The sequence below is a fragment of the Corticium candelabrum genome, unplaced genomic scaffold (genome assembly GCF_963422355.1).
Source record: "Corticium candelabrum unplaced genomic scaffold, ooCorCand1.1 SCAFFOLD_54, whole genome shotgun sequence".
Classification (NCBI taxonomy): Eukaryota; Metazoa; Porifera; class Homoscleromorpha; order Homosclerophorida; family Plakinidae; genus Corticium; species Corticium candelabrum.
Genome location: NW_026912682.1, coordinates 6,449 through 22,585, shown reverse-complemented (window position 1 = coordinate 22,585; position 16,137 = coordinate 6,449). Strand labels below are relative to the sequence as shown.

The 16,137-nt window shown below is 42.4% G+C and overlaps 1 protein-coding gene across 1 annotated transcript; it reads right to left on the bottom strand.

Annotated features, from left to right (window-relative positions):
• Positions 1-3,800: 3,800 nt before the first annotated feature.
• On the bottom strand, positions 3,801-14,747 carry LOC134197916 (peroxiredoxin-5, mitochondrial-like). The gene is made up of 5 exons (XM_062667265.1): positions 14,650-14,747; positions 14,458-14,592; positions 10,069-10,200; positions 5,052-5,090; positions 3,801-3,905 (listed from the first exon to the last, which is right to left on the bottom strand). The coding sequence occupies exons 1-5, from the start codon at positions 14,713-14,715 to the stop codon at positions 3,801-3,803; spliced, it is 477 nt and encodes a 158-aa protein (XP_062523249.1). The 5' UTR covers positions 14,716-14,747.
• Between the last annotated feature and the right edge of the window lie 1,390 nt (positions 14,748-16,137).

Below are 16,137 nucleotides of genomic sequence, written 5' to 3'. Positions count from 1 at the left end.
ACTTTTGTAAGGATTTAAATTTGAAACATGCCAAAAGGCAGCTGCACTAACAATGAAGAAGCACTACAGTGCAAACCCTCCGCATGACAGAGCCAGCATGGGAAGGGAGAATGGACACACTGAGTGGCAAGATACATTGTAAATGTAATAGCAGCAGTAGACATGTTTCCTCATTCAAGCAGGTATTGTACAAGGGGGAGGGGGATAAGTAACCACTAAGTACTGAGTAGTGCCATGCTCATCCAGTCTTTAGTTGTCTGTTTATCCTACAAGCGGCAACGACGACTTCAGAGAAACTGCACAAAACCCTATTTTCGCTGAAGTATGACGCGAGAAAAGGATCTGGCTACGCAAGACTAGTCTAGGTTTAGGTGGCACACAGAAACCAACAAAGGTTCTTCCACTTCTGATTGTTGAAAGTACAGGACCAGCCTTACTGGAACAGAATTGGCTGTGTGAAATACAACTGAATTGGCACGATATATTCCCTGAAGGCAGATCAGCAGACCACACTACAGAGTATACTGACAAGGCACTGGGTATGATGACAGACATAGCATCAATAAATCTTAGACAAGATGCATCTCCCAAGTTTTATAAACACAGAACAGTTCCATGTACCATGCAGAAAGCGATGGAGAAAGAGCTGTCATGCATGGAATGTGAAGGCATCTTGGAAAAGGTTAGTACAAGTTAATGGGCAACTCCTCTAGTGTGCTCGGAAAAAGACAACACCGCTCGATTGTGTGGAGACTATAAATCACCATAAAACCATAAACCACTGCCTCGTACAGAGAAACTAATACAAAAACTTAAAGGAGGAACGAAATTTACTGCACTGGATCTTTCACGAGCCTATCAACAAATGCGCCAGGACGAAAAGTCTACACCGCCGTCAATACGCACATGGCATTTTCGGTTTAAAAGAGTATCATTGGCATAGCCTGTGCCCTTGTCAAGTTTCAGAAAGCCATGGAGCAGGTAATGTACAATAAATAGTCTGTGTAGGTGTCTACATAGACAACTTTGCTGGTGATGGGAGACACCATTCAACAACATCTACAGAATCTAGACAAAATCCTCACTCGATTGCAAGAGCATGGCACACGTTTAAGATGTAATAAGTGTCGGTTCCTACAGCCATACGTGGTGTTTCTGGGGCACTATATAGATGCTAGTGGAGTGCCGGCAAGTCATCCAAAGATAAAGCATAACAGAATGTCAGACACCAGCCAACGTGGCTCAGCTTCAGTCCTTCTTGGGGATGATACAGTATCACAGTCATTTCATTCCCAGTCTGTCATTGCTACTTCATGCGTTGAACAGTCTTCTGCAGAAAGGAAACAAATGAATGTGGACACCAGCATGTGAAGAAGTTTTCACCAAAGAGCAACTGACAAGTGCAACAGTACTAACATGTTACAAACCAGACCTAAAGCTAACCTACCAACGGATGCATCACCTTATGGAGTAAGGGCAGTGATTACTCACACCATGCCAGATGGCACGGAAAGGCCTATTGCGTTCGAATCAAGAACCTTGACAAGCAGTGAACAAAAGTATGTACAGTTGGAATGAGAGGCCCTTGCAGTTGTTTTTGGCATAAAGAAGTTCTATCAATTCTTGTTTGAATGATAATTTACACCTAATAACTGATCACAAGCCTCTAACGACTATTTTAGGCCAAAGACAGGAGTCCTAACAATGGCAGCAGCACAGTTGCAGCGTTGGGTCCTAACGTTGTCATCATTCATGCCTCATGTAGTTTAGGAATTCTAAACAGACTTCAACTGCAGATGAACTCTCACGTTTGCCGTGCCCAGTACTTGAAGAGGATTTCATTATACGCTCGGAATCAGACTGTGCTGTTGATAATTTTCAAGGATTGCCTGTGACAGCCGAGCAGATAGCAATGACTTTCAGGAAAGACCCAAAACTAGCACAAGTGGTACGTTGGGCACAAACACGATGGCTGCAGGAATGCCCAGACGCCAATTTTCACCCTTACTTTAACAGAAATGGGAGCTATCTGTCTCACAACGTTGCTTATTGTGGGGACGTCGAGTAGTTATTCCTCCAACTGCTCGTTCTCAAAATGCTGCAAGAATTACATTGTCACCATGCAGGAGCCTCCAGAATGACAAAAATGGCAAGGAGTAATTTTTGATTGCCCAACCTGAATGCTGACATTAAGGACATGGCTAAGTATTGTAACATGTGTTAGCAGCTGCAAAGCAACTCAGCCGCAGCACAACTCCATTCATAGAGACAGCCCGAGATTACTTGGTACCAACTACATACTGATTTTGCAACATGAGATAGAAAGCACTTTCCACTTTTGGTGGATGCCCACTTGAAATGGATAGAGGTCGGTTATATGCCCAACACCACCAATGTGGCAGTTACCATCAATGCCTTAATGGAACATCTTTGCTACACATGGCTTTCCAGTGGTAATTTCTGACAATGACCCTCCGTTTGCATTAGAGAAATTTGAAACTTTCATGCAACAAAAAGGCATACAACACATTCGAAGCCCACCATTCCACCCTACTACAACCGGAGCAGCTGAACGAGCAGTACAATCTTTCAAACAGGGCATGAGGAAATCAGCTATTACCTCATTACAAAACAAATTAACAAGATGGTTACTCCATTACAGAACGACTCCACACAAGCACGAGACAGGTTCCCTGTGAGCTAATAATGCACAGAGCGGTGAGAACGAGGTTACATATGCTCCATTCACACAGTTAACATCAGTGCTGAGTCAGCGGCAGTTACAGCAGAAGTTGTCTCATGATGGGCATACAAGAATGCAACAATTCATGATCGGTGATCTTGTGTTTGCTAACGACTACCAAACCCATGGCCAAAAATGGGCAAACGGTGAAATCAGGCAGATGTTACGGGTAAGACCCCTGACATACCATGCCTACATACCTTAAGGTGATATGATTTGGAAATGACACGCATATCAACTTTGGCCAAGACATGCTGTCACGGAAGCAAATGGCCAGGGTTCACAGGTGAGGCACTGACACCACCTACTAGTACTAGTACTGTACCCTGTTGTACTAGATGAGTCACTGGATCTGGCACCTACATCAATTCAAGTACCCATACCGAGAAATCAGGACTCTCATCTATCACCAGTGTCACCTCAAATTAGGGCAGACAAACCAATGACGAAACAAGACCAACCACCAGAAGCAACACGGCATAATGCCCACACATATGATATTGGCAGTAGCACCAACCCTCCAGCGATTTCCAAAGCTGTCCAAGTACCATGACGATCAGGGAGAATAACCAAACCACCAGAAAGACTAGACTTGTAACGTGTGGTAGTTGTAGTAAGACAAAGGTGTGTTTCTGACTAGAACTGTTAAATTGTTGGGTTACGGTTAAAATTTAAAAAAATTTGTTAGGGAGGAAAAGATGTAGTATAGTGGAACGTGTTGCGCTTGTGCTGTAGAAATATAGTACGTGGCAACTACACTCTACGTCTTACATTATGCTCCAAGATACCACACTCTCAGACTCGAATGACAAGGTTAATCATGAGTCTTATCTCCTGTAATATCTGGGAAAGCAAATAAAGAGATTGAGTCTCAACTGAAGTACTCCAGTGAGACCAACAGAAAAGTCGTGGAAAATATTTCATCTAATTAAATTTAGGAAACTGGTTGTTCCTTACAAAATTCACAAATTAAAGAGACTTCAAAATTTACTTGATTTAGAGTACATCAAGTAAACTGTAAATAGTGGTCGACTATCGTCAATGTTGAAAACATCATCTACCAAAACAATGGCTTAATAGTACCAACAGAGTGTATTAGTGCATACCGTTTAGATCGAACATTTCCCAGAGCCTCTGTCAAATCTAGTTCCATACCAATTGCCTAAACACAACCACATATTGTAGAAACACAACAGAAGCAATGCCAATGCATACTAGATCTTCCTAATTTTCAAGTTGCTACATGTATGATGTATAACCGTAGACCACAAAAAATAAATTTGCTAGATTTCAAGTCAACAATTTAATAAAGTTACTTAGTGAACTTGCATACTATTCCCAAATTTTGCTATAAATACTAATAGTCCCCAATAACAATCAAAAGTAAGATGTCAAGTCCACTGTCAGCATACAAATGCCAATGGTCTCTACTAACCAAGCCTCAGATCCAAGTGCTATAGCAATCAGCTGAATTAGTCATCATTTCATGACTTGCTGAACCTATAACAAAACAATTTTGGCAGTGCGTGTAACCTTGGAAAGATTACACATTGCAGGCAACTACAAAACGTACAAAACTGTACCGTATACCCTTTTACACGAGCACTTGTAAGCAGGCCAGCCCGTGCTGGCTCGGTTTCTACGGTACTTGTAACACAGGCCGAGCCGTGCCAGCTAAGCTCGGTATTTCTAGCCGGGCAAGCATGGGCCAGCCCACATCGTGTAAATGCATAGCGTGCTGGAAAATGAGCCGCGCATGTTCATTTGATAGTGCCACACCCCTTTCCGCTGTGTTATACTTCCAGGCAAAAATGGTACAAATAGTGTGGAGCCAGACGAAGACTGTGTCTTATCCATTTATTATGGAGCAACCAAGATGAGCAAAAAGTCTAGCTTTTGAACTCCGTTGCTGCATGCGCGCAACAGTCGCCTGGCGATAGACCTATGACGTCTCATATATGTCCTACGCATTCTCGATATGACTGTTGTAAAGCCATAGAAAAAGGTGAGCAGCTTGGCTTCTGTCCATTGCAAATGTGAGCTAACACGAGCTATGTCAAGCTCAAGTAACCAACACATGTTAATGACATGCATTGGCTTCCTTCTACAGAGTGTGTCGTGTAAACGTGGGCTGGAATATTGGATTGACATAGCTTGGCTCGGCTCGCTATGCGTGCTCGTGTAAACGAGGTATTACTGTAGCACTGATTGCTGTAGTTCACATGCAATGATAATGACTTCAATTTACTCAATAAAACCTCACATGCGGAGCAATGTTTATGGTATTAACATATGAAGATAGCCTCACCTTGGTAAAACTTGCAGTCGTGTCAGCCAACATCCTTATCTATATCACAGACAGTACATTTAAATTAACAAACTTCTGACATTTTTAGGTCTAGTTGGAAATAATGAATAAGGTACCCACTCTAGAGTATAGATACAAACTGTTAAGATTTTGATTTGGTAATTATTAGATGACCATTGTATCAAGCCTGGAGAAGAGAACAGAAGACTTGGGTTCTCAAATACAGCAAGCGTATGCCAAGCCCTCAAGGAACTCATCAAGAAAGCTTTGGACCTGTTGCATGCCAAACAGCTTTCTCTCTTGTAGTATTAATTAAAGCAACACCATTCTAAAACTACAAGAAAAATTATGACATTGTCATATATATGCACTAAAATGTGATTATTAGAACTATGTCTCTTTTACTATCTCTAGTCTCATGCACGTAGTATCTTCACATTTCTAGTATGTCTAGTGTGTCTTGTCTACCTAGTTCTTAGATTAGACACTGTGTCTATTTGTTATAATACATCTACTTGATAAACTATGGTAAACCTGTTTGCTTGTCTGTCTATCTGTCTGTCACCACAAAATCACCAGATCTCAAAATATGTAGCCATCACTATACAAGTTGTAACCGTCAGCAATGATTGAGAAAGAGTAATCTGGATTTGCGCTAAAGCATTTAACATGGCCCATGAGCTCTACAAATTGTAGGTTGTTATTAACCAAATCTACACACCACACAACCAGGTCTTTATAACTTAATTAGGCATAACTGAAAGTAACTGGTGTGTGTGTGTGTGTGTGTGTGTGTGTGTGTGTGTGTGTGTGTGTGTGTGTGTGTGTGTGTGTGTGTGTGTGTGTGTGTGTGTGTGTGGTGCTGTAGCTAAATTGGTTAGAGAGTGCATTTGGAGAATGGAAACATCCGAGACCTTGCAGAGTTGCAAGTTCAAGTCACAGTGATGGCGAGCTATGACATAATTTCCTTAATTAATCAACTTAAGGTGGATTGCAGTGCTGGCCCTTTTTTTAACATTTTTCCATTTTTTTGTGTCAACAACCTGTTGACTGGGACGGCAGAAGCAAGTGTAAAGTGGTCCAGCCTAACAAGAGTCAGTCATTAACGATTGAACATGTGCACTAGCAACTTCATGACCTCAAATACCTGATATGCTGCTGACTGTAGTAATATATGACATATTTAATCACCTATTCCTAAACTGAAAGTATACGATAGCGGGTGACTGGTGAAGGTACACTTCTTGAAAACTGATGTTGCCATGGCCGGACTGGCTAGAGTGGTTCTGCCGACCCTGATTGAAATAGGAATAAAACCAGTTTAAGTGCTACACATGAAACCACTCTCCAAGTTGCATGTTTGACTGCTGGTGCTATTGCAGTGCAACAAAATAGCAGACGGTCGACTGACTGATGAGAATGACCAGCTGCAAGGCTGACCACCTGCATGGAGCCCACCATCATTACTATAATACCACATTCACATACAATTAATCATGCCAGGTACGTGACCAAATCAGCATCAAAACATTAAAACAAGGCCTTTATCAAGAATTTTTTGTACAGTAAAGTAATGGCAATTTGACCAGAAATATATCTGGTTTGGCTTGATTCTGAAGTTGCTAGTGTGAACGCAGTATAAGCTAGACCAGTGCATAAAAGAGAAGTACACTAGTAAATTAAGTCTCCTACACCATTTATATGAGCAAGGAAGGTCACTTAACACATGATAGGAAGCATTTACACTGCCAAGCTCACGTTGCTCTACATTAGCCTTCCATCTAGTTTGCAGCAAGGTGACTATGTCTTTGTGCTAGTGATGTGAGAAAGGTATCTAATTCACTGCCTATATCGTAGTATTCAGTCAGCCTGCACACATTTGTGAACATGCTAGATGAACTCTATCAAGATGCCTAAGTAGCATTCAACCCACCATTCAACGACAGTTGGAAAGTTGAATTGCTCTTCTGATCTTGAGAGTGTAGATTCCATGAGATAGACTAATACTGTTAGAGCAAGCTCAGCAGAACCAAAATGTTTCAAAAGAGTTGTCTATGTGAGTATAACAAGGCTGTGGATAAGTCATAAACTTCCAAGTGATGTGTCAAAAGACAACACCCCATTACATGTAAGAGGGTGGTCTAGTAATTGAAACTAACAAAATACAGTATTGATTACTAAGATCAAGATATAATTGGGTCCCATAGTCTATGATCCAACTCCAGAATTGTGACATGTCATTGCACCTCTCGTCCGACTTTTATCTTTCAGTGGATTTATACTAACTAAAAGGTGCTTATTGCAAATCCAAGGGTGCGTTTATTAAACTCCACAACAACATAATCCAGCGTTTTCTTATCTTCACAACCTAATCCGGTTGAGCTCACCCAAACTTCACAAACTAATCCAGCAAAAAGGTGGATTAGTTTGTGGAGATACACGTGGCCAATTAGTACACGTGTGCGGAAATGAAAGGAAGAAGTCAGTAGCAACAGATCTGTGTCCTCAAACAACAAAACAAACACAGAAGCTGCAAATGCAGCTATAGACATGCAAAAGGACAAGATTGATCCATTCCGCACTACTAAGACAATGCGCATGCTCATGTCTGTTGTGTCGTTACTGACTATCTATTGGTTCTATTGCAGATCGCTTACAGTGTCTACGCAATACTACACCAGACTACACAAGACTGGCTAACTACATGCCACAGTCTACTATATAGTGTCATACTCTACGCTAATGAGTACTAGGGGTAGTCCCATAGTCCCTTACTCTACTACACTCCCTTCCACTAAATCTCTCGATATCTCGTGGGGGTCTTCTATTGTTCCTTGTGGTATATCGTCAACTTTCTCTCATGGTCTTATCAGCAATGTTAGCTCTCATATATTTCCGAATTCACTACCAAAATCCGACATGTCCAAGGGAAAGACAACTCAGTAGCAGACACATTGTCGAGAGCCACAATCGCTGACATGCAACTGAGGATTGACTACGGTGGCATGGCAACAGCCCAACAACAAGATTCCATAGTACAAGTCTACCGCACAGCAACATCAAACCAAGACGTGGAGAATATCCCTTTTGGAAGAAGTATCACACTGCTCTGTCATATGTCCACTGGCCGCACTCGGCTGATTGTACCTGCCAGTTGGAGACGCCAAGTTTTGACATTGTTCACGGTTTATCACACCCTCTCTGCAAACTACAAAGAAACCAGTTGCCAACAAATTCGTATGGAATGGTTTGCAATGGCAGATTGGCACCTGTGCTAAGCAGTGCAATGCTTGCCAGTCTTCCAAGGTCCAGGCACACATCAGGGCTCCTCTGGAGATTTTCAGTGTTCCACATGCTCGATTTGACCACGTCCACGTGGACCTGGTAGGACCACTTCCGACTTCCAATGGGCTTTCTCAAGTGCCTACCATGATTGACCACTTTCACGTTGGCCCGAAGCTATTCCTTTGCATAATACTGACTCCAGCAGTTGCGCTCAAGCCCTAGTTTCCCACAGGATAGCTTGTTTTGGCATACCACTCAACACATCACCTGGCAGAGGGCATCAATTCACCTCCCAGCTTTGAACGTCCATTTCTCAGTTACTCGGTACACAACTTCACCACACCACAGCCTACCACCCTCAATCAAATGGCCTTGTACAATGATTTCATCACCACCTGAAGTCTGCCTTGTGTGCATGCCTCACTGGGCCCAACTAGATGTAGAAGCTACCCTGGGTACTCCTTAGAATACGGACAGAGCCTAAAGAAGATTGGGGATGGTCTTCAGTGGAAATAGTGTACGGCTCTCCTCTGACAGTACCTGGAGACACTCACCGACAGTAGTCTACATCTCTGTCAGCTGTGCGATCAAGTACGCTCACTTGCCCCAGTTCCTACATCTCATCATGGCACCACACCGACTGTTCCTCTCAATCTGCTGCAGGCCAAGTTTGTCTATTCGTCGTGATGCTCACCACACTCCTCTCCAACGACCATATGAAGGCCCTTTCAAAGTCATGTATCACGGCCCAAAGACCTTCCAAGTCAACATGGGAGGCAAAGAGAGTAACCATCACTGTTGACTGACTCATACCGGGGCACTTGGACTTGGAAAATCCGGTTGCCATAGTGAAACCAAGATGTCATCGACGCCCATCTTGGCCATCACCATCCTCACCTAACAATGTAACACAAGCCAGACCTCTACCGACGTTAGACCACAGCACACTCGGTCAGGTCCCCACGTCCAGGTCCCACTATGGTTTCTCTCGGTTTTGAGGGAGTGGTGTAACAGACACTAAAAGTTACCTACATGTTACTTAGATTAGGACCTCATGATTAGTGTTAGGCTGGATTTACAATATGCAAACGCTTGAGCGTCGCGTCGCGTCAAGTTGCATAGTACAAATTTCAAATTGTAAGTGGTCAACGCGACGCGACGTTCGACGGACGCAACGAAATAGAACCAAGTTCTATTTGAGCGTCGAACCGGAAGCTGTTCACGTCGCATCGGAAGTAGCACCTTGATCTCGACCAATCACAGCCAACTATACATGCACGTGTGGCTTTCGTGAGCAATGATTATTGATTTCGGCACTGTACTCGACGTTGAGCGGTCTATAGATTGTGTATGGAGCTGTCCTTGCTTGTGGATGATCAACTGCAAGATGTACAAAGACCTGTGCGTGCGTGCAAGGGAGAACGCGTAGAAATTGGTTTTGAGCAAGCTGGGGGTACCGGCAGAGTTCTGCTAGTAGAAAATCAAAGTGCGAGTGGTCAGTTCAATAATTCAGGTGGCGACGTCTATGGCGCGCTGAATCGTATTGCAAATGGTTCGACGCGTGTGATGCGATATGTGCCACTTCCATGCAAGACAACGTGACACAACGCACGCAACATAACGCTCAAGCGTTCCCATATTGTAAATCCAGCTTAAGACGCGTTCCCCCCGTGCTGTATTTGAATTTATATCAATATAGTAAGAGTTTTAGCTCGCTGCTACAACATCATACCTTTCCAGACACTTTGTGTTCGTCACCCCAAGCAGCCATCACAAAAGCATCATTGACAGAAATACAAGCAATTAAATCTACTCCTGCAGTCTTGATTTTATCATAGTCTGAAAGATATCCAGGAAGATGAGTCTGCAAAGAGAGAAACAGTCAGTGCAAATAAATTGCAAATACAAATTTGTTAATTAAACATACTGCAAAAAATGCTAAAATAGACTTAAATGTCGTAAATGATTGCATGGAAAGCTACATAAAACCACAGCTATTTCAGGAAATTCCCCCTTTGTAATTTGATTAAACTATCACCTGATACCACGACCACTTATACCCGCTTTGACATAACCTCTTTTCTCTAATAATTCGTGTTTCCTCCTCTTGCTTTCCGGATTGATTCAACTTGTCGAGGCACACTCTCTACTAGAGTGCGCACTCTCTACTAGAGTGCGCACTCTCTCTAAAGAAATTTCACGCCATGTTGTCTGCACTACCGCCCACAGTTGTCTCATCGCAAGCGTGATGAGCGTTTGCTGCTACCTTCAAGTCTTGCCAATGGTTCTCAATTGGGTTGGCATCAGGCAAACATGGAGGCCAATCCAAAACAATGACATCATTGTTGCAAAATCATTGACCGGAGACGTCGATGTTTGGCTGTCAATAGTGGCTTCTTGCAAGGGCGAAAAATGTGAATTTTTCTCTCTGCAAGTCAACGACAAACAAAAGACCTGGAAACAGCTTGTCCTGTGCTCTCTGGTGCGATGTCAAATAACGATTTCTCTTTGCTGTCACCTCCAGAAAGGGATCATCTCTGTCACGTGTTTTTCTCAGTCGACCAGGTCTTTCCATATCCATACAGCTTATTGCTCCCACCAACTAGTCTTGTTAGACAGTCCTCCCAATTCATGTGAAACACCGACAGTCTTGGGGCTGTTACATTCATCCAGACAACATTCTTTCAAGGCTTCAACATTACTGCAATGCCACGAACTGAGCTGCCGACCTCGGGGCATCACTAAACTCACACCAGCTGTCCGACTTTCCCTCAATTTCAACCAACAAAAGATTGGTGACTCAGCTGCATGATTTAGCAATGTGGCAGCTCTGTGAGCTTGAACAACGACAAGACAATCAAAGATTTCGTGCCATCAACATCATTTTGCAACATTTCAACCATAACCGTTTCAAACTGGAAGTCACACTTTTAGAAATGTTATGGACAGTCTAAAGAACTTCATAGTTTTTTAAAAGATTTAGTTTTCTAGACATTATTCAGTTGATGGTTCAAGTTATTGAGTTTCTTATTGACAGAAATGACAAATAGTCCTGTCAATGATGTCATAGTGGTTTTCGTATTCTACAGAAAAGCTAAAAGAAGTTTGTATTTCAAGTAGATTATAGGTAAAGCATGTGTAGGTTTCTTTCAGCAAATGACAAAATCAAATAACAAAAGTGCTTTGTTGAGCTATTTATCACGTCGTGTATGTTGACAGAGGTCGCCATTTGGCAACTTGGCGACCGGTTTTTCAAACCCTACAAGTGTTGATTGCAGTCCTGGATCCGCTGCATCTGATTCTAGTTCCGTATGTCCTTCCAGTGACCTCGAAAGCACACCGCTTGTCTGGAATTTGTACACCTAGAATCTACTCTAGACTAGTCATGGCTTCATGCAAAGCAACAACAGTGGTCCACGTCAATTAACACCTGCTTAGACAGACTTTCTGTAGTTCGTCTATAAAACTTGCGCAATGCTAATAAGGGCTTACTGGTGACCAAAGTTGATTACCTTGCTAGGGAACTTGAACGTATCTACACCAGGGCTCGAAAAATCGGTCCAACACTTGTCATTTGACAAGTTTCCAAAGTTTTAGGTCGTCAAAATTTTTAGTCTATGGCATCATGTTGATATCAATCATGATGTTTAGTGTATGCCGCCATTTTGTACAACCTTCTTGAATTCAGTGCAGTGCAAGCATATACAGCGCAGTATTCCCACAATGGCATGCAACCGACATACACATTACCGCTGAGCCAAAGGATACGACGTGCTAGATTTTACAGAGCTAGACATCTTCACTGAGGCAAGGAAGAACAGTGATAGTGATTAAATGCATACCACCTCTCTTTGTCAAAACAAGGCAGGGCTTTAACCAGACTTCCACATATCACATTGCAGAAGTTGTCCGTTTCTTGCTACTAAAATCATATCTACCTATTTCAACCTACAGGATTTACCATTGTCTCCACTGCTCCCTGGTCACAAACTCATGCCTTTACTACGTCGGAATCCTGAGATGGCTCTTGCACGCCCAGTTTCATTATCCAGGATATGAGCAGTTTGTCACCGTACGGCGCCCTGCTGGCAGTCCATACTATGCGTATATGTCATTGTACAACAACTGTCAGAATGTGAGCGTCAAAGTGGCGCGTGCTCCAGTACAGTACATTTATCCGCCTGCATACCGAGAAAGCCGGCTATTACAAACTAGCATTGGTCTGCTCTAGTCATCATTTGATGACCTAGACTAGAACGTTAGTCGTCAGTTGTAAAATTTAACTTGTCAAATGACGACCTCATGACCTATTTTTCGAGCCCTGTTACACACAATAGCTACAACACAAAGTCTACCTCACTTGAGACTGGCGCATGTCCGACCATAAACAGCAAGGACTGCATGCGTCGTGAACCTGCCCATCCCGCCACGCTCCAAAATATCTCTAGCAAGAACGCTAAATGCACTATAAATTGTGTAAGACGCTAAACTTAAAACTGAATGCAACTGACGAAAGTTCACTTCATATGCTCTCAAAAGATGTACCAATAGTTAGACTTTCTTACGGTAACATCTAACGGTTTAGGTAATTAGATTTATCGGCATAGCAGAGCGCCCCTTGTCGAGTATCGAGTGCACCATATATTGGGAAGTGCTATGAGCAATGTCTACCACACTAGTTTCACTCAGCCAATAATGAAAATGCCCATTCTTTGTAGTTTGGGTTCATTCTGAGACACTTTTTAGCTGTATGCACCTATAGTTCATGCCAAAGTTGAACAAGATACAAAACATTATAATGTATAACCAGTTATTTCTGCAATCATGATAATTCTGCGAATTCTGCGAAAAAATCACGGAGAACACAAATAAAATTTGCAGATATTTTTAGGCCTATCCTTCCATTCTCTCGAAGTCATGCACTGTTCAAACACATGTACATGTGTGTACCAGTAGCTGCCTTCCTGGTTGGAATGCAGCAATTTAATTCGCAGCAATTAAAAATTTTGTTTAAATTCTCAAATCGCAGTAATTCAAGACTGCAGAAATAACCAGTTATACACCAAATGTATTTTAGTAAGAATGGCTACACAAACAGCAAAAAGCAAACAAACAAGTGTGGATGGTTCAATACTGTAGGAATTGACAGTGTGGTGATAACTCACCATTGTAGAAAATTGTAACACAGTGTGAGTTAATTAGTCATGGCACTCTGGGTCAGTGCACTTTCCGGCCATTCAATTTTTCAATTCTTCAGTTTGGTTAAAAATTGAAAAGTACATCGTGCATTTCAAAGTTTGGATCAATTTTTATCCAAAAATTACAAATTGCAAAATTGAAAATTGATTTACTACATACAAGAAAATCAAAAATTCAAAATTGAAATGACAGCTGCACTTTCTGGCCAAGTATATTCTATCTAGTCTTCAGTGACAGCACCTAGACGTGATAAAGCAATTTGATGATTAGCACTTTCTCCTTCAAGGTGTACACTCAAGGTGACAATTGACAGACAAACAGCTCAAATACCTATCACCTACTGCTGATTAAATAGCAGTTAATAACTATGCAGTAACCATCTATATGATTCTCTAGCTAGGGAAGAAAATTCTTGTTTAGTTGATGGGGCGTAATTTTTGGATAAAAATTGGTCCAAAAATTGAAATACACAATGTGCTTTTCAATTTTTAACCAAAATAAAAAATAAAAAATTGAATGGCAGGAAAGTGCACTGACCACCCTCAATTTGGTACAGTATAATCTGTCCGTATTGAACCATCCACACTTGCTTGTTCGTATTTTGCTGGTTTGTGTAGCCATTCCTACTAAAACACATTTATAATGTTTTTGTATCTTGTAGTATCAATAATTGAGGCCTCAAACTCTCTTAGGACCATTTGGGCCCTTTGTCACAGTTCAACCACAAAGGGCAGAAACATTTTGTATATTGGGCTTTCTCCTTTGTAAGTACAAGTAAATCTGACTGAGTTGAGCAATGTAAAGAACAGACCCGAGGAATTAGGGGCCCGTCAAGCGATATCCGACTGACGTCATGCAACACGTGTAAGTCACCACCAACGGGTAGTTCTCTAACAAGTACCGGGTATGGGACAATAAAAACCTTAGAACATCCTGGAGTGAACGCTCCCGGAACTCCAAAAATGATTCCCTTTTTTCCAGCGAACAGATCTGCTATGTTGACTTTCACTCCAGGATTGCCTTCATGAAGGTCAACAGACGGAAGTTTGTCACCAATCTGTATAGCAACAAATCAGTCTGTGTGCTCAAACGCGCTACGAAACACTTAAACCACCTTGAGTGCCATTCTTCGAAGAGTTGACGTCGAGAACAGTTGCAAACACAGTCGACCACTGCTCATGAGGTCTCGCGTAGCCAGACCTTACCGCCGCGTCACATTTCTGGGTTCTGTATATAGGCGGAATGTTGAGGGCGGGGTTAAGGTCTGGCTACGCGAGACGACACTACTGTAGTCAAGCGTAGCCAAACCCAGAGTTGCCAACCAGGAATACTGAAAATGCGTGAGATCTTTGATTTTCATCAGTACTTAATTAAAGTCTTATATATGCATATGGGCGTGGCCACAAACAACTAGATACCTAAATTTTACAAACACTAAACTACATAGCTCTCCCGTTGAGTCTGGATATGTACAGAGTGCAATGAATTTGACTTCCAGATCCGGAAGTCGAGAAGGGGGAGGGACTGAATGCGCGGACTATCTACTAGTAGAATTAGCTGAATATCTTTGACAGCTTCAGAACTAGACTTGCCTAGGGTATCTAGATTCATCATCCTGCTGGCTGTTCACTGTTAGTCGCTTCCTCAAGATCGCGTAGCGTAATATTCCATGCATTTGCTTGCGCGCGCAGTAATATACGGGACTACTTTATGTATCATCGATTTCCGGACTAAATTATCGCAAGCGCATGCATTTGGGAGTTTGGTTATTCGTAATCATCGATCACTTTATGGCAGTCTCGTTAGATTTTGTATTAGTTACTATCAGGCACTACAGACTTTTACGTAATCTACGGTGTACCTACAGTCCAGTTCACTCTAGGTACATGTCTTTAACTTAATCTGGCTGGATCTAGTTCCAGCAATCTAAAAGTTGCGTGAGATCTGTGTTTCTTGCGTGTGAGCGTGTGACCTGGAGGAACTTGCGTGAGACTCACGCAAGTTGCGTGTGAGCGTGTGACCTGGAGGAACTTGCGTGAGACTCACGCAAGTTGCGTGTGAGTTGGCAACTCTGCAAGCCCATCTATGGCATCATGAACTTTGATGCAGAGAAAATGATGGGTATGTAGGGATAGGTATGTACTTATAGTCATGCTCATCTCCTACATTACAATCCAGTACTGTACTGTTAGTGTCACACACTCAGAGCTGCCAACTCTCCCGCATTTGGGACCCTTCTCCCGCCTACCCGCATTTGGCATCAATTCTCCCGCATTCTGACCACTGGTGGGCGTGCCTGTTCTGTGTAACCATACACTTACCCTTAATTAATAATTAATAAAGTTACTGATCATGTGATCTGAATATCAATGTCTATGTGCAGCCCTCTCCATCTGGCTCTTTCATACATACTTGGTCACAATCAGAGTCTTCGGGTCACAATACTGACATAGAAGGAGGAGTCGGTCAGGCAAACTGTCCGGAAGTGGAAAGGGGGAGGGGCTAGCTATCCTAGACTACCAAGGAGTTGTCTAGAGTTATCTAAGACAAGGGCGTAACTTCCATTAAAAGGCAAGATTATATTAATTAATTAATTAACCTC

What these genes read in the sequence shown, in the direction of transcription:
- LOC134197916 (XM_062667265.1), bottom strand. Translation starts at nt 14,715, where the DNA reads ATGAGCAGTGGTCGACTGTGTTTGCAACTGTTCTCGACGTCAACTCTT. An exon ending in TCACTCCAGGATGTTCTAAG is followed by an intron (nt 10,201 to 14,457) that starts GTTTTTATTGTC and finishes CTCTCTTTGCAG; the next exon opens with ACTCATCTTCCTGGATATCT. An exon ending in CGACTGCAAGTTTTACCAAG is followed by an intron (nt 3,906 to 5,051) that starts GTGAGGCTATCT and finishes GGTTGTGTTTAG; the next exon opens with GCAATTGGTATGGAACTAGA.